The sequence below is a fragment of the Gekko japonicus genome, unplaced genomic scaffold (assembly GCF_001447785.1).
Source record: "Gekko japonicus isolate JY-2015 unplaced genomic scaffold, Gekko_japonicus_V1.1 scaffold391, whole genome shotgun sequence".
In the NCBI taxonomy this organism is placed as follows: Eukaryota; Metazoa; Chordata; class Lepidosauria; order Squamata; family Gekkonidae; genus Gekko; species Gekko japonicus.
In genome coordinates, this window is record NW_015174286.1 from 503,949 (window position 1) to 522,325 (window position 18,377).

At 46.3% G+C, this 18,377-nt stretch overlaps 1 protein-coding gene across 2 annotated transcripts in view; it reads right to left on the reverse strand.

The window, feature by feature from the left end:
• The window catches only part of KLHL31 (kelch like family member 31), a 30,582-nt gene that overhangs the window by 8,725 nt on the left and 3,480 nt on the right, over nt 1–18,377 (reverse strand). The window contains exon 2 of one of the 2 annotated variants that reach the window (XM_015423990.1): nt 12,953–14,152. In XM_015423990.1, coding sequence (XP_015279476.1) covers nt 12,953–14,124 — 1,172 coding nt within the window. In that variant the 5' untranslated portion in view covers nt 14,125–14,152. Of the gene's footprint in view, nt 1–12,952; nt 14,157–18,377 lie in introns of both variants that reach the window. The other variant, XM_015423989.1, reaches the window with a different exon arrangement.

Consider the following 18,377-nt stretch of genomic DNA (forward strand, 5'->3'; position numbering starts at 1 on the left):
TTGTGGAAACCGCAGAGGGGGAAAGCGTTAAATAGCTGTGACCCCCTGATTATTTTTAATGGAAAATCAACACTGGGATATCTGAACCTCTTTCTGGGAATTATAGGGCACCTTGTATTTAAATCTGAAGCCCAGACCAAGTAAAATGTTTTTAAGTGTATTAAAAGTTAGACATTGTTCTGGATACAATCATTTAAAACAAATGGTCTCTTCGGCCACCCATGGCTACCAAATATTTGCTTGCTTATGTTTTCTTATAGCATATCTATTGAATGATTAGAAGCCATATGAAAAGTGCTTCCAAGAAAGGGAAGGGGCATGATCCAGCAATAAAGCATCTTCCTTGCATGCAGAGAATCCCAGGATTGAGACCCCACCCCCACATTTCCAGTTTACAAATGGTCAGAGAATACATAATGTGAATGATCTGAGATCTTGGAGAGCCACAGCCAGTCAGAGTAGCCAGTACTGACCTTGATAGGCCAATGATCTGTCACAGTAGGGGTGCGTTCAGACGCGGCCTTTCTGCTGGCATAAACTGCACCGGTTGGAACCGGTGCAGTTTATGCCGGCAGAAACGCGATCACACTCACCTCCATTTTGTGAAGCCCTCCGGTGGACGCCCGCTCACACGCTGCGGGCGTCTGCGTGTGTGTTTTTTTAAAAAAGGACAGTTTGAGCATGCGCATAGGCAGCCATTCAGAGAATGCCGATTTTTGTGCATGCTCAACCCCCCCCACATTTAAACTTTAAAGGTAAGCACTTACCTTTAAAGTTTAAAACCCAACCTGGCCTCGCTGTAGTCCCGGACTCCTCCGGGAAGTTAAAGTAAGGCATTTTTATTTTTATTTTAAACAAACGTTCAGGGCGAAGCTTCGCCTGAGCGCATATTGCTTCCTCTTTTAAAAAAATGGCGGGGGAAAGTCTCAGGCTTCCGACGGAAGTGTCTCTGTAACTGAGGAGAGTGATCAGACGCCGGGGTGCACCAATGACAACCGTTGCACTCTGTTTACCACCACTTCCGACCTAGTGGCAGAATACAACGGTTTAAAGCTCTTTACAACGGATAGAGAGGGAAGACAGATGTTCCCCGTCTGAATGCCGGTAGGTACATCGATTGAAACCGGCACAGAATCCGTTGTAAAGGCTGCGTCTGAACGCACCCTAGTAGTAGGCAGCTTCATGTGGTCACAACACTGCCACACAAAATGCCCTGGTACAGGTCACGAGGAGGAGGCAGTCCATCTGGTATAGTAAATTCAAAACTACCAGCCTCTATCACACCCCAGCATCTATGGGAAGCTAGATCCCATGTTGCTTCTGTTGTGGACCTCATGCACAGTATAGTTTACTTGTCTGTGCCTGTGTTGGAAAGCCATCACCAGACGCATTTTCCAACTCCAGCAGGAAAATAGATGCACACACCAGTATCTTTTTAAAAATATGTGCATATGTTGGAAAGCCATTACCAGACACATTTTCCAACTCCAGCAGGAAAATAGATGCACACACCAGTATCTTTTTAAAAATATGTGCATGTGAGTGCACCTGAAAGTCATGGTGACCTCTGGTGATAGTGTGTACACCTGGAAGTCATGAAAACCTCTGGTGACTGACTCCTACTGGGGGCCTGGAGGATATTCAGAGAAGTGGCTGAATAAGGCCTGCCCCTGCCTCCCGCCTCTGGTATTTCAAGGAGGTCACCCATCCAAGTACTTGCCAGAGTCAACCCTGCTTAGCTTCTGTGATTTGATAAGATCGGGCTTGCCTGGGCTATCCAGGTCAGGGCTCACATATGAGTATCAAAATGGATGGTTGAATCTCACAGAAAATTTCTGCTAAAGTAAGGGGGAGGCAATTTTTGCAAATCCCCCCTCCCATTACAGATCTCTAATTCCCCCCTCATGCTGTTCTGGAGGGAATTTTGGGTAGCAGTGGGAGTGGGAAGGGGAGGAAATCTCACTCCACTGGTAGTTTCAGAGGGCAGCCATGTTGATCTGCAGTAGAACAGTGAGATACAAGTCCAGTAGCACCTAAGAGACCAACAAGAATTTGGGGGTATGAGCTTTTGAGAGTCAACGCTCCCACCATTCTGTTATGGAGATTTACCATGGGATCCAAGCCATACAGTGTATTTCTTCTGTGGAAGCTGCATGAATCTGACTCTGTAAATTGCATAAACAATAGACAGCCTGGGCATCCTATATAAGCTGCTCTGAGCTACATGGAGGACTAATGGGATAAACATGTAATAAGCAAACAATGTAGTCATCTGATAAGTTCAATTTTTCAAAATACCTTTGTTCTACCATGGCTTAAGGCTGTAGAGAAGAAACTTCCCTACTATAGATTTACAAAACAATATTTGTGCTCTCTTGCCTATGTTAAAATGAGAGACATGATAGAACAGAGGATATTGGATATTGCCAAGCAAAATGATCTAAGTAGCACAGAGAAATGGTGTGCCCTTTTAGAGCCTATTAACATGCCCTATCCTATGCCCTATCTCTATCATCTATCAAATCATGAATACAGGAGAATGTTTAATGTGATGGGATGCACTCCCCTCAGCGGTTACTGAAGGAATAAGAAAATTCCTTTTGAAGAACGAATATGTCCCTGTCAATGAAGGTAATGAGTCCCTAGAGCATGTTATATTTGATTGCAAGGCTTATAACAACCTTTGTGAATCTCTTCCGTTTTCCATGATTTTATCCCTTACTAGCAGACAAAAAGTGTGCCTTCTGAAGAACTTCCTTACAGATGGGCAACCTGAGGTTACATATCAAATGGCCAGATTCGGTTGGTTTGCTGCAAGAACTAGAAAATCCTTATTAGCTCAGGCAGAAAATTGTGAAGTATCTCTTTGCCAATTGTTCTGTATTCTAAAAATCCCCAAGATTTTAAATTGTGTTTCACCTTTATTTTACTGTTGTTTTTATTACCTTATCGTTTTAATTCTATACTAATTGCTGGCTTTGGCTATGAATAAAATTCATTCATGTAGTAATCTACATGTCATCTGCATGCCTCTCCTACTGTATGCTGCACTGAGCTGGAAAGCATTATCTTTCCTTTCATTCATTTATGTTAAAGATGCATACCCTGATTCCCTTGGCACTCACCATTACTTTAAACAAACAAACAAAGAAAGTGTAAGGCCCCTGTCCTCTCCTCAGTTGAGACACCCCAATTTGACCCCCAGTCTCCTCTTAGTTGTTTTGAAGGGCACTTCCTTGAAAGCCTAAGTGCAATAGGGGATCCCTGCAAAACGTTTTCAGAGAGGGCATCTGGTCTGCCAGGTCCAGAGCACAGTCCTGCACAGAGGCAGGATGCATAAAGCATTCACATATCCCCCAGCTCCAAGGCAGGCATAATATGATCATATCCCTGCTCAAGGGGTACTTCGGCCGAGTTCAGACTAGCAATTTGAAGCGCTAGGGAGTCGTGGCAAAGAAGACCCGGAACAGACCCGGAACGGCTTGGTCACAGTATTCCCATAAACATTGCAGTGAATGAAGCAGGAGGATACCGTGGAGGAAGCGCAAGGGAGCGTTTGCACTGTTGGCCTGCCCCTGGGGGGCTGTTAGCGGCTGTTTTTGCATTTTGCTGCATGCGCCTATGCACATGGGCGCATGGACACCTGCCGCGGAAACAGCCAGCACCTCTTATCAATGACTGTGGGTTGTTCCCGCCTTAGCAGCGCTCTACACACAATTTGCTACCACTTTCACCTGGTACTTTTTAAACTCGGGAGGGAAGCAGCACGAGACAGCTTGAGTACGGCTGGGGGACGCCTGAAAGATGTCCCTGTGTGAACCCGCCCCTTTAATCCACTACTGAAACGCTCCTGAAACGTTTGGCTGCTGGGCCAAACTGCCAGTCTGAACTCGGCCTTCATCAAAGCAATATGAACCATTTCCAGTTAATGGGCAACCCTTAGGTATCACCTCTGATCCATCAAAGCAGCCTAACATCTGTTGGAAATGTATGTATATACAAGGTCTGATAATCCAGTCATTATAGGGTTAACTTGTTTACCTAGTATTGCTATTGTTTGACTGACCTGGAAGGGATACCTGGCATTGAGCCGGTGGGGAATTAGCCCGGGAAAAGTAGCTTCTATTGTGATACAGATTGGTTGTTTGTTTTCAGGTGACTTCCTTTCTAGGGGTTGAGAAGAAGGACAGAGTCTCCATTATCTCTGTGTTAGTGTTGAACTATAGGCAGCTTAGAAAATGTAGCTGTTAGATGTTCTGCTTATTTTGTAGTTTCCCCGTGTACCTTTACCCTTAGAAATAAAAGTTTTTAAAAGCAAAGAAATCTCTTCTTTCCAATAGAGCAAGATCCATTGATACTCTGAGTAATTTAAATACTTTTGACTATTTTTACAACAACATCCAATTGACCCAGGATGAGCCATCAAGTTTTACCATTGTTTCACACCCGGTTCTTTGTTGATAAGCTAAAACTTCCCATCATGAAATGTCAGGTGTTACTTCCTAATCTTACCACCAGATTTTGATGGCAGTTACCTTCCAATTGTCCAGTCAAATTTAAACTTCACTTTCTTGATCCAATCATGTTCCTGGGAAAGTGGGTTCCCATGTCAAGCTATAAAAGTACTAGCTGAGGTCAGTGAAAAGTATGTCAGGTTCTCCCACTACCTGAATACCCCAGCAACTACTTTGCAGGCTCCCTTTTTCTTCTCAATACTCTGTGATCTTTGACTTCTGCTCCTTGGACTCCCCATGATCCTCTGCTTCCCACTCACCTTGGATCAGTTAGTACCATCCTTCTGAACCTCCTTCCCTCCCTGTCCTCGTCTCTTCCCCTCATCTTCCTCCCCATCCTCATAATGTGTTTGTATGTGTGTGTGTTTATTGGGAAGGAGAGGGTGGTTTTTTCTTGGTTTTTCTTGTGGTTGTATTTCTGGTTGTATTCATGGTTTTAAAGGTTTGCAAATTTTGCCTGCCTCTAGTTGTGTGTCTGAGTGCTAGTAAATAAATATTGTGTTTCATTTGAATCTGTTGGTCTCTGTTACTCTTTCTCTTAGGAATAGTGCACAGGAATAAAACCTCCATACTCTGACAAAAGACCCTTCGTTTATCTGGCTGAAGGCCCTGTAGCAAGCTAATTACCCCCTCTCTGGGTCCAGTTTTGGTAACAAGAAGGGGGGTTTAAAGTTGAATGCACAGGCCAAGAATAATATATGAAGAAATTAAATTGTGCTGCTAGACTAAGGACAGGGACGTTATTCAGCTCATATGATCTAATTTCTACTATCTTTATTATCTTTAAGTGAAAGACCCACAAGGATTTGTGGGGAGCATCTCATTTTTCTCTCCTCCAGTATTTCTTCTTTCTTTTCCCTGAAAGCTCCCATAATCTCTCCCCTCTTCTTGCTTCCTTCTCTCCTTCCCACCGCCAGACAATTTACTTCTATCTGAAAGTCCCCCTTCAGCTGTCACTCATTTCTTCCCCCTTTGTAACCTGTTCCTGGGGCAATTATATGTAGCTTTGGCCAATGTATCTCCCTCCCCCACTATTGCCTCTTTTCATCCTCCTGTCACACCCTCATATACTGACTCTAACCACTGCCCCATACTGGTTTTCATTGGGTGGCTGATGTTGAACAGTAGCAAGCAACTGGACCTGGGTGAGTCATGCAAGTCATGTGGTAGCAAGTCACCCAGTGGTTATTCCTTGACCTAGCCCCAATGAGTCTTCCCTCAAAGGCCAAAATAGTCCTGGAAAAGGCCGTCCCCCTCTACCTTATTGACAGAAACCAAGTCTGCTGTTGTTGCCTAGCAACAGTCACTGAAGGCATTTGTTTTTTAAAGGCACAACACTGATTCTATGATTTTGGTGGTTTTTAACCCTTCAGTGTTTTTTTTTCTTTGTTAGATTTCAGATTTTGCTGAAAACTCAAGGCCTTTTCTGTTCACAGCTCCGACTATGGGGCTACTCAGAGAGCCATCCTGAAAGAGGTGCATTATGGAAGGACAAAGCCCTCAATCCCCTTTCCACCCTGGGCTGCTAATAAGTCTGCTCTTCATATTTACAACCCCTCATCCTTCACATCATTTAGTTTTTCTTCTCTTCTTCAGCGCGAGAGAGGAAAGTACTGTCATATGAGATCACTGCCAACCCGCAGCCCTGGGTACTCTTCCACATCCCACTGGATTTTTCTAAATGGTCCCCTGTGTCAGCAGTTTCCCCTCCTTCTCTGTATATCTTCAAATGATATACACAGGCTCAGTTCAGATATCACAAACTAGCCAGAGTTAATGCTGGTTTGTTGTTGGGGTTATATGATCCCTCCTCCTCATTCTCTCCTCAAGAAGTGTGCAAGACTGAAGACAGATGCCAACTAAATATACTGTGGTTTGCTTCTTTCCCAGGAACCAGATTCTTAAATAGGCTTGTTATCATCTTGGGCCACAATGTGAGGGAAGAGAGGTAGGAAAGAGGGAACACACAATCCAACCAATCTAACCTTGGGGGGGGGGAGCATCATAAATAAGCTGCTTTTTCATGATATGTGAACTGAGCTATACAAAAAACAATCTGTAAAAAGAGGAGGAGGAATATAGCACAAGTTTTTGATCTGTGTCTTGTTTCATTCCCTCCTTACTTGCATAGTGACCTACTCATCCCCTCTTGAACTCATCCCGTCTCCTCTCTTCGGCCTTCTTTGAGCCAGTTCAGGCTGTCTGATGGTATCAGCCTCACCACTGAATTGACAACTGGGAAGCTGGATTTGGTGAAAGATAGTGTGCTTACATCTATTTGTGTTTATATTAATACTAGGAATAAGGCTCATTGTGGAAATAAATACAATGAGCTCTAGAAAGAGGCTCTGGGAGAGTGCCAAGGCCTTGGTGGGGACCTCAGCAGGGTATAATGACACCTGAAGAGCAGTTGTAATTTTCATTGATCTCCAGCCCTCACCTGGAGATTGACAACAATTCTTACCCAGGAAGAAATGGCTGGTTTGGAGGGTGGAGTCTATGGCATTGTACCTGTCAGTGGTCCCACCCCTCCTCAAACCTCACCCTCTCGAGGCTCCACCCCTCAAATCTGCATGAATTTCCCAACCTGGAGTTGGCAACCCTATCTCCTTCCCAGCCAAGCATCAACCTGCCATTATCTGCCCCTCTGGTTTCAGCTTTGCATCTCCTCCCCCCCTTCATGGAGATCAGTTGTAATTCTGAGTGGTTTCCACCCCTCCCCTGGGATTGGCAACAGTGGTTCCCCAGAAGGGAATGGCTGGTTGGGAGGGTGGAATCTCCCACCTCTCCTCAAACCTCATCTTCCTCAGGTTCCATCCCTCAAATCTCCAGGAATTTCCCACCTGGAGTTGGCAACCCTATTTTTTCCCAGCCAATCATCAACCTACCTTTATTTCCCCCTCTCTCTTCAGCTTTTCATTTCCCACCCACACACACCTGCAGCCTCTTCCATGCTCTGAAGCCCTGACTGTCACAGAGTCCACCATTTTCTCCAGGGGAACTGATCTCTACCATCTGGAGAGCAGTTGTAATTCTGAGTGATCCCCAGCCCTCACCTGGAAATTGGCAACAATGGTTTCACAGGAGGAAATGTAGTCTTTCTCTGCAATGGGGACCAAAGCAGATAACATCATTCTCCTCTCCCCTTTTTGACTTGCACAACAACCCTGTGAGGTAGCTTAGGCTGAAAATCTGTGACTGGTCCAAAATCACCCACTCAGCTTCTACAGCAAGAACCTGGATCTAGCAGGCCCTGCTCTGAAGCACTGACTGCTGTGCCTAAAGCAGCCAAACTCCAGGTGGAGCCTGAAGATCACCAGGTATCACAACTGAACTCCAGACAACAGATCTCTCCCCCCCGGAGAAAATAACTGCTTTGGAAGGTGGGCTGTATGGCATTCTGTTCAGCTGAGGCCTCTCCCCCCCAAAAAACCCTGGCTTCCATAGACTCTACCAGAAAAGCTCCAGGAATCTCTCTACCTGGATCTGGCAACCCTAGTCAGGACTGGCCCCAATGAGTTCCTCACAAAGGCCTGCAAAGGGTTTCCTTCCTTTGTCTGAACCAAGCTTGGTTGCCTACTATGGCGAAACGGGCTCCAGTTTACAACTCAGCTGTTTGCCTCTCACCCTTGTCCCGTGGGCGTATCTCACTCCTTAAGTTTGCTGCCTCCACTCACGGAATCGTCACTGCCTTTTTAGAGGGACAGTGAGACCCCTCTGGAATAGCCTCTACTTCTGGAGGTTGTGGGCTCACCTGTACTTCAGCCTCTTTCTCTTGCCCAAGAGAGCAGGGAAATTTCCATTCATTCCCCAGTCCAGCCGACTGTAGAGTGGCTGAATTTCTACTGCCTCACAGGGATGAAGACTGCCTTGGGACAGTCCCTGTTTTTCCACATTTTTTGGCCTTGGGGCAGCTGGGAACTGTAGGCCAGCAGATGAGAAAGCCCCATTCAACCCAGCAAGTGATACCCCTGCAGGCCCCTTTCTGGAACTACAGCTCAATTAAACCTTATGGGGGAACATTTTAAACAAAGAACCACAGCCATCTTACAAACACAGGTAACTGCCATTTCATGACACCTACCAACAGCCACTGAGGGAACAGTTAGTCCCACACAGGAAAAGCATCTTCGTCAAGAGAGAAAGCCATTTGCCAGTAATTCTGACAGGGCGCAGTGGTTAAAGGGGGAGTGGGCAGGGAAGAGGAGCAGACCCAGCACCTGGCCAATGTCACACGAGTACTCTTGAGTGGCAGCTGATGGGCCAATGGCTGAGGGAGAGCATGGAATCTTGCCACCCCAAAACAGGATTATAATATAGGAGAGATGAGTCAGAAAGGGCCAGTTTTCAGGTCCAGGTTGATACAGAAAGGTAGGAGGGAACTAAAGAATCTGGACTGACTTTGGCCACCAGGAGAAATGAGCACAAGATAACCTCCCTATATATATATATATACCCAATAGGGTTGCCAAGTACTTACCGCAATCCGGTGGGGGACACATGCTCCCCGGTCGGAACATTTCTCCTTGTAACACACCATGCCGTTGCCAGGAAATGACACTGGGTGACACTGTGGCAATGGGGCTGAAAACTCGATGGTACCATTGAGTTTCTGGCCCCATTGCCAGAGTGTCGCCCGGCATCACTTCCTGGCGACGGCATGGTGCGGCACGTCTGTTGTCCCCGCAGGAATGATCCTGCAAAGACATCTTCATCCCCCTCCAAATCACGGTAAGTACTTGGGAAGCCTGATACCCAATGCAAGATTTTCCACTGTGGGCTTATATTTTACTCCATCATAGTCAATGAATCAACAGCCGTCTGAGAAATTGTCACTTTTATGTTCTGTACATATCCTTGTTTTAATCTACAACAGTAGCAGGGTAGTACATTGGCTGTGCTTAGAAGAGTTGGTTTTTATACCCCACTTTTCTCTTCCCTAAGGAGTCTCAAAGTGCCTTACAATTGACTTCCCTTCCTCTCCCCACAACAGTCACCTTGTGAGATAGGTGGGGCTGAGAGAGTTCTGAGAGAACTGTGACTGGCCCAAGGTTACCAAGCAAGCTTTATGTGAAGTAATGGGCAATCAAACCCATTTCTCCAGATTAGAGTCTGCCGCTGTTAACCACTACACCATGCTGGACCCCTTAATGGAGATATCACACATTCACTCCACCATGAAGTCAGTCCAGATCTATTCTCCATTCAGAGTCAGATTTAGGAAAAAACTAGGCTTAAGGTTTCACAATATGAGGGTCCTATAAATAAGGTAAGGCTTTATATATATATGCAAAAATAGTTTTCCTGTTTATATTTTCAGTATTTTGTCCATGAGAGTACAAAAATGCGAACCATGAACTGAACCAGTTCATTCTCTGACGAACCATTTTGGTTTGTGATTTGTGGGCCAAGCAAACCTTGTTTAATGGGGCACAGACCCTTTAAACAAGGTTTTCAGAAAGCTGCAAAAACAGCTGAGCAGCAGGAGTGCTCCCCACCATTCAGCTGTCTTAGGCTTTCCTGTGCAGTCCCTTTAAAGTTTAAAGAGACTGCACAGGAAAGCCAGAAAATGGGGAGCAGCCTGTTTGGGGTCAGGGCTGGGTACCCCTTAAGCAGGGGAACCTGTCGCCCAGTGATCCAAGAGAGCCTGAGCACTCACCCACTCTCCCCCCCCCATTGCCTGGGGATGCCCCCATCACCTGGACCTCCCAGTGGGAACTCACCCAGGAGGCCAGTGGAGAAGAGGCTGGTGGAGGAGAGGCTGGCAGCAGAGAAGGAGAGGTTAGCTGAGGTGGGCAGCAGCAAGGTGGAGGAAATGGCTGTGGCGAGCCACACAGTGGCAGCAGGGACATGGCCACAGGCCACTGTGGCAGTTCAGTGGCTGGGCCTACTCCAAGAACCCAGGTTGGGGGCTGTGGAGCTGACAGGGAAGGAGGCCTCTCCAGCTGGAGGACCACACGGGTTGGGCGCCCTCCAGAGGTGCTAAAGCTAGGCCCAGCAGGAAGCAGGCAGGCCACAGAGAATGCCCAACCCATGTGGTCCCCCAAACTGGAGCGGCCTCCTTTCCAACCAGTGCCACCGCCCCCATACCTGCCCTGGGCTCCTGGAATGGGCCCAGCCACTGTGCAGCTATGTCTCTGCTGCCACTGTGTGGCTTACTGTGGCCATCTGCTCTGCCTTGTCACCAATCCCCTCAGCTGGCTGCCCCTTCTCCACCACAAGCCTCTCCTCCTCCACCAGTCTCTTGTTCTCCTCTGGCCTCCTGGGTGAGTTCCTACTGAGCGCTCTGGGTGTCAAGGGCATCCTGAGATGACGGGGGAGTATGGGGGAGCACACAGCCTCTCCTGCATCACTGGGCAATGGATGGGGGTTTCCCCTGTTGAAGCAGCACCAAGACTCGACCCTGGCCAGGCTGCTCCCCATTTCCCGGCTCTCTTTTGCAGAAGAAAGCCTGAAACAGCCGAGTGGTGGGGAGCACTCCGAGCCACTTAGCTGTTTTTGTGGCTTTCTACTCTGGCCATGAACTGGCATGAACCCCATGAACTGTGTGGAGAAACGCCATTTTATGGATGTGTTTAAGTTGGTGTGGGCTGGATAGGAGGAGACCATCAAACTCGAGGTAGTCCTTGGCCTAGTCTCCTCCTCATTCCCCCCTCCCCTCCTGTCTCCAACCAGTAGTCTGAGGGCAGCTCCCTAGAGAGGACAGGAAGTCCATCATGGTGGTGAGGAGATCTGCCCCAGAATGATGCAGGAGGGAGAGCCAGTTCCTGGGTGGGAAACGGCTGTTTTTAGATAGGGGAATTTTGGGCAGGAAGCCAGTCTGTCAGAAGTCTGAAGCCAGTCAGACAGTCAGTCGGAGTGTGCAGGCGACAGAGGCCATTTTGGGAGACATGCTGATCCCACTTTCTCCAATGAAATGAAGTGATGTGCCTGCCCTGCAGACCATCTAGACAGGGCATGAGTGTAGAGAAAGGAGAGATGGAGCAGTTTTGTCACCTTTATTTTGATTCTTCAGTTCACTGTGGAGATGCCTGTAAATAGTTACGAGTTTTCAAATAAATCCTTTAACTGTTGATGGTGAGAAGTCCCTCTGCACTGTGTAGTTTCCCCAGCCACTTGGACATGCTAGGGGTGGGTCAGGGACTCCCTAAGACGGAGAACAGGGGCAAAATGGTCAGTTGCCAACTCTCCAGGGGAGCCCCAAAGATTGCTAGGAAGCCCTGAGGCAGGTTCCTAGTAATACCGGAGGGAGGTTAGGAGGCTGTCCCGCCTAACTAGAGCCCAAGACAGGAACAGTGGTAGCAGCAATACCCAGAGGTGGAGAAAAACTGCCCCTTCAGGTGCCAGGTCAGGCAAAGAAGGGGTGGGCAGAGTGGGGCCTGCCAGCTGACACAGGCCTGTTCCACCACAAACTGCCTTAAAAGTCTGTTGAAGTTTGTGACAATAGACCCGTCACGAACTTCAGTTCAGTGCCCATACCTAGTAATAATAAAGTAATGTTTTATTGAGTGGAGTCACTTAAACTGATTGCTCAACATGTAATAATCTGACGTTGCCCAAATCTCAGCACATTAGTTTTAGTGTGGATGTTGGCTAAGAGAAAAGAAAAGAAAGTTGTGTTGTCTGTGCATGAAAGATAATGCACACTGATTTCTATGAGCTATTTTAAAATTAGAAATGTTGCTGTCAGAGCAAAAGAAAAAAAGGCTTCATTACTCATCTGCCAGCGTCATAATGCAATGCCTCTGATCTCATATAGTATTTGGAGAGTTTCTGTAACAAGGGACAACTGTTATACCCTTTTATATTATAGGTTGAAAATTATAATTTTATATTACAAAAAAGAGGAACAGATCAAAACTGAGCCTAACACCATTTCAACATATTACACCAATTCCAACATCTCCCTTCATCAATAGAAGTTAGAAACATTCTTGCCTTGTTTTGCTACAAGGCAAGGAATAACATGTTCCATGTAGTCTTATGGTTTCCTTAACATTTTTTACAATAGGATGTAGATGGCAGGGCTGCTGTTTAAAGAAAGAGACCTGTGTGGTGAGGAGGGGAGGAAAGGGGCCATTTAACTCTTCCTCACACACTTTTTGCAGCAAAAAATTGCTACTCCCAGGACCCCAGCTGCTTTACTTCTGCTGGGAACTCTTCTTAACTCAGACCAGGTAAAAGCACGTGGGGGTGGTCATATCCACCAAGCACAAGGGAAGGAGTTAAACACCTCATTTCCTGCCATGCTGGTCTTCTCCTACAGGCCCCTATGGCTGCATTCTGTTACAAAAAATAAACCCCACTGGGGGAAATGATTAGGAACTACAAAGAAAGTGTAGTTCTACTCTGAGACATTTGGCACATGGTTTTTTTAAAAGTTCCTCCTCTCTCTCTCTTTTTGGAGCTGCTCTCCACCCCTATAAATAATCAGTTACCTGCAGAAATTGCTGACTGCATGCTTAGCCTGATTCCTGGCATCATTCTGGTCTTCACCACCTGCCACATAGAGGAATCCATCCATCACAGTGACACATTGGTTGAAGCTTTTAGCTGGCATTTCAGTAAGCCTCTTCCATCCATTGTCAGGATCTCTGTATAAGATGTCTCTGCTAAGGGATTTCTCTGTTAAAGCTGGGCGTCCCCCAACTGTAACCAGGACTCGTAATCCTCCACGAATCCTTGTTCTTCTAGATTGCAATGTATTCTGGTGATAGGGGAGTAAGTGATAGTTCATGGCATCCACTAGAAGTCTATGACATTCAGCATCTTCCATCATCCTTGGCACAGTTTGAACAAAGTTCACTAGATCTTGGGCAGAGATGGTACCAAATCTAATGTTGCTCAAGAGATCAGCAGCATATTTTGCTCGTTTTTGGTCAAATTCTAGCCATCTCATTGCAATTTGGAATGCAACAAGTTCAGAAGGCAACTGCAAGTCATCATCTGCAAGGAGTTCATTGATCCGGTCAAAACTAAGTTTTAAGAACTGATCCGATTCAGAATATTCGATGAAGTTGTCCCTAATGAATTTCTGCGCCGCCTCCTTGGAGTTCTTCAGTCCATAGGTCTCAGCAATGTTGGCAATGTATGTACAGTTCTCCACATTGATTTCTCGCATCAAAAAATCACTGCACATCTTTACAAGGGTATGGATTTGGAGATAAATGGCTGTAGAGATAATGCTACCTATAGTGTACAGTGAGAGTGTGAGCTTCCCAGTGTAGGCGTATGCAATAACTGTAGCTAAGCCCAATGGAGAAACATCATTGAGGTCTACTCGTTGAGTAGATGGATCTTTCTTTAAGATGTTATGGAAGTAATCACTACATGAGGCCATCACCACCTTGTGTACATCAAAGGTCTTTGTTTTGGTACCAATGACTAAATCACAGAGAAAGTTTTCCATCCTCATTCTGCATAGCCCTTCCAAGAGATTGGGACTGTAGAGAGCATCAGAAACCTCTGCTGAGACACAACTGAAACCATTCCCTCCTTCCAAAAGGCCGTTCAAGCCATTCAGTTTGCCCAGGGGTCCATCCTCCACTATGATTGTCAACTCATTGACATCCAACTTCGTCTTTTTGACATTCTTCTTTTTAGGCGCCATGACTGCAATATACAATCACAGCCAAGAGCTTGCTTAAAAAAAAAAAAAAGAGTAAAAAAAAACCCTATTAGAACCATGATTCACTTTCATTGAGTTTTAACATGTCATCAAAGATGACTATTAATCATAACTGCAGACAGCAAGAGAAACAGAAAAAGCAATATAGAACAAGGGCAGGACATAGAACATAATTTTACTACTTTTTTTCACATTATAGGTGGTTGGTTATAACTCAGTAAATGGTTGATTTCATCCACCCTATGTCTCACATCAAATCCTTGCTCAGCCCTTGGTAAGGCTGAGCTTAAATGGTAGCTGGATACAACTGAATGTCAGATTAATGTAATTCACAGAGTTGCTGTATAAATGAAATGAGGCAAGGATGTATTGATCTTCTCGTTGCTTACTTGGAATTCTGATTGGGTTCAAAGAGAATGTTTGTTCCCAGTAGACAGGCTTAGGAATTCTGGTGTGCCTATTACAGAGGAATCCTAAGCAAAGTTACGCTGATCTAAGCCTAGAACATCAATTGACTTGGAATACCCATAGGAGAGCACTACGTTATTCACAGAATAACTTACTGGTGGTCCCCGGGCCTAGAGAGATCCAGCTGTCCTCAACCAGGGCTAGGGACTTCTTGGCCCTGGCCCCGACCTGGTGAAACTCTCTGCCTAATAACATCAGGGCCCTGCGGGATCTTATGCAATTCCACAGGGCCTGTAAGGCAGAGATGTTCCATCAGGTGTTTGGTTGAGGACAGCAATGGTTTACATCATGGCTGGCGCCCTATCTGACTCTCCTATCCCTTGTGAGCTATTCCCTCCCCATGTCCCTGAAGCACTCAAAGACCAGGAACGGGAGGGAACTACAAAACATAAATTCACCACTTGTTATAATATGTCATTGTGTATAAACATAAAACTCAGATGAGATAAAGTCAGATAAAGATAAAATAACAATGATAAACAGTAATAAAATCCAGACAATCATAAAGTGCTTGTAACAACAAACTTCTAATAATAGCATCACATAGAGATGGCAAAACTATCATGTTAGAATATTCAATTGGGGATCTATTTATGCGGCAAGCACAGGCTGTGAATTTTACAGCTCGCCTGCCATGGAGAAGGGGGGTCCTATTAGTTCTGGCAGGTAAAATACCGTGGGGTGATTGGGTCCTTACCTTTTATTGCTGCTGTTTGAAACCACTATATCTGTAACCTTCGCATGCTAATCTTTAGTTCTAACAAAGAAGTGTCCAGAATGGCGAGAGTGTTCGAAGAGGAGGAAGCTGATGAACTCCCCCCCCCACAGAAAGTCAGACTGTGCTATTGAGATTTTACCTGGGCACCAAATGCCTAAAGGAAAGCTGTATGCCATGAGCCCAGCCAAGAAAGAGGAGCTGCGTCGGTTTATGGACAAAAACCTGGTGTGAGGATTCATCTGCCCGGCCTCTTCCCCCTTTTCTACTCCCATCCTCTTCCGTAAGAAAAAAGACGGGGGGTTGCGGTTGTGAACAGACTATTGGGGGTCAAATGCAGTGTCCACATCAAATGCAGTGTCCACATCAAATGCAGTGTCCACATCCTGCACATACCCTCTCCCGCTCATCAAGGACCTCCTGTCAGAGGCTTCCCAGGGGCGCATCTTCACCAAACTTGACTTGTGGGACGCTTACTACAGAGTGCGCATTTGGAAGGGGGATGAGCACAAAACAGCTTTTAATACCCTGTTGGGACAGTTTGAATACCTTGTGATGCCTTTTGGATTGAGGGGGGCACCTGGGGTCTTTATGAGTGTTGCACAAGGATTTATTCAAGGGGGCGCTAGTTTACCTAGATGATATCCTTCTTTACTCGAAAGATAAAGATGTGCATGTTAAGTTGGTCAGGGATGTGCTCAGTACACTTTAGGAGCACTGGCTCTTTGTCAAGCTTTCCAAGTGTGAGTTTCATAAGGAAGAGCTGGACTTCCTGGGATATTGAATTTCGGGGAAAGGACTGAACATGGATCCCAGTAAGGTGCAAGCCATGGTGGAGTGGGGGGGATCCTCAAACCTGGCACCAGCTTCAAGGTTTTCTCGGATTCGCCAATTTTTACCACGCATTCCTCCCCAACTTCACTCAGGTAGTCTTACCACTTACTGATTTGTTAAAAATGAAGGGGAAGGGACCCGAAGGTAGTAAAGCCTGGCGCCAAGCTGGACTGAACCCTGGAGTGCCAGCAGGCTTTCGAAAGGCTCAAGGAGCTGTTTACTTCCGAGCCCAATTTACCCCATCCTAATGAAAACAAGCCATTTGTGATTCACGTCGATGCCTCTGATGTGGCGATGGGGGGGGTGCAATCCTGCAGAAAGGGGAGGATGGAATGCCCCACCCCTTGGCATATGTGTCAAAAAAGTTCTCCCCTACGGAGCGTAACTGGGCGGTTTGGGACAAGGAGGCAGCGGCCATGAAGCTGGCCCTTATGACCTGGAGGCACTGGTTGGAAGGAGCAAGGGTGCCGTTTGAAGTGTGGACAGATCACAAAAACCTGGAAGCCTTACGCACGCCCTGGCACCTTAACGCCAAGCAGCTGTGATGGGTGGAGTTTTTCTCTAAATTCCAGTTTACCCTCCATCATCTCCCCGGGAAGACTAACTCCCTGGCAGATGCACTCTCCCATCTCCTGCAGCATGACAGTCGGAGGGAGGAAGTCATAGACTCCATGTTCACACCCACCCATTTTGGGGGGGGGCAGTGATGACTCGCAGCTGGGCGACAGCAGAGTCTCTTAGTGACGCTGAGCCTTGGGTTTGCAAATTTAAAACAGTGTTTACAGAGGGGGACATGGAAGAAATTCACGGTGACAATTCAGTGGAGCAGAAGGGAGATAGTTGTTGGTACAGGGGTGGGAGATTGTTCGTACCTAAAGCACTGAGGGGGGAAATCCTGACTTTGGGGCATGAAAATAAACTGGCAGGGCATTATGGGTACCTGAAAACTCTGCACTTCCTTCAAAGACAGTTCTGGTGGCCATGTATGAGGGCAGACATTCCCCAATTTGTGAGTTCTTGCTAGACTTGCCTAATGAGGAAACGAAGACTGGGAAAGCCCCCAGGAACTCTGCAACCCCTTGAAATGCCAGAGAGACCATGGGCAGTGATTTCGATGGATTTTATAACTGACTTACCTCCTAGTAAAGGGAAAACAGTGATTTGGGTTGTGGTCTATATGTTTTCCAAGCAGGCGACTCAGTGTACCCTGGGGACTCAGTGTACCTCTCTACAAAAAATATAAAGGGGCTCCAGCCGGGGTGGAAGTATATTGGCCCTTTCAAGGTGGTGAGAGTCTAGAACAAAGTGGTGGTGGAACTTGATTTACCTAAAAATCTGTGTCATATTCACTCTGTCTTTCATTTCAGTCTACTGAAACGGGATCCAGGACAGAACAAATGGAGACCTTGTCCAGCTGCTCCACCTCCTCAAATTGTGGATGGTGAACCCCACCAAGTTGTTGAGAAAATCCTTGATTCTAAGTTGATGTGCAACCGATTGTACTATCTACTTAAATGGAGGGACTTTGATGAATCGCAAAATGAGCGGGTGCAGTGTGAACATGTTAGCGCTCCTTCGCTCATCCGTGCATTCCATAACAAATACCCCCATAAGCCAAAGGGGTGAGAGATCTTGGGAGGGGCATAATGTCAGGCTCTCTGCGAATTTTACAGCTCGCCTGCCATGGAGAAGGGGGGTCCCCCTCTCTTTGATGTATCAGAAGTTTGACACCATAGTGGAGCCAAATGTCCCAGCGTCTTACTTGTTTGTTATTCTGTTTTCTTGGTAGATAGAGGCTACGTGTCTGGAGGGGGGGGATAAGCAACTGTTAGTTTGGGTGGGAGGGATGCTCCGAGAGGAATACGTGTTTAGTGTGGGGGGTAGTTGGCTGTTAGTTCTGGCGGGTAAAATACAGTGGGGTGATTGGGTCCTGACCTTTTATTGCTGCTGTTTGAAACCACTATATCTGTAACCTTCACACACTAATCTTTAGTTCTAACAAAGAAGTGTCCAGAATGGTATCTATCTATCAACTATCTCAATAAAGTTAGTTTTCTTCAGACTGGCTGTTGTTGAGAACTGATTTAACCAAGTTTCTGACACTGCTGGTAGTCCAGGGTGATAGGGCCTAATCACAGTTCAGTTGTTAGATGTGGCTCCTTAGATGAAGGCCTGGTGGAAGAACTCTGTCTTGCAGGCCCTGCGGAACTGTAAGAGG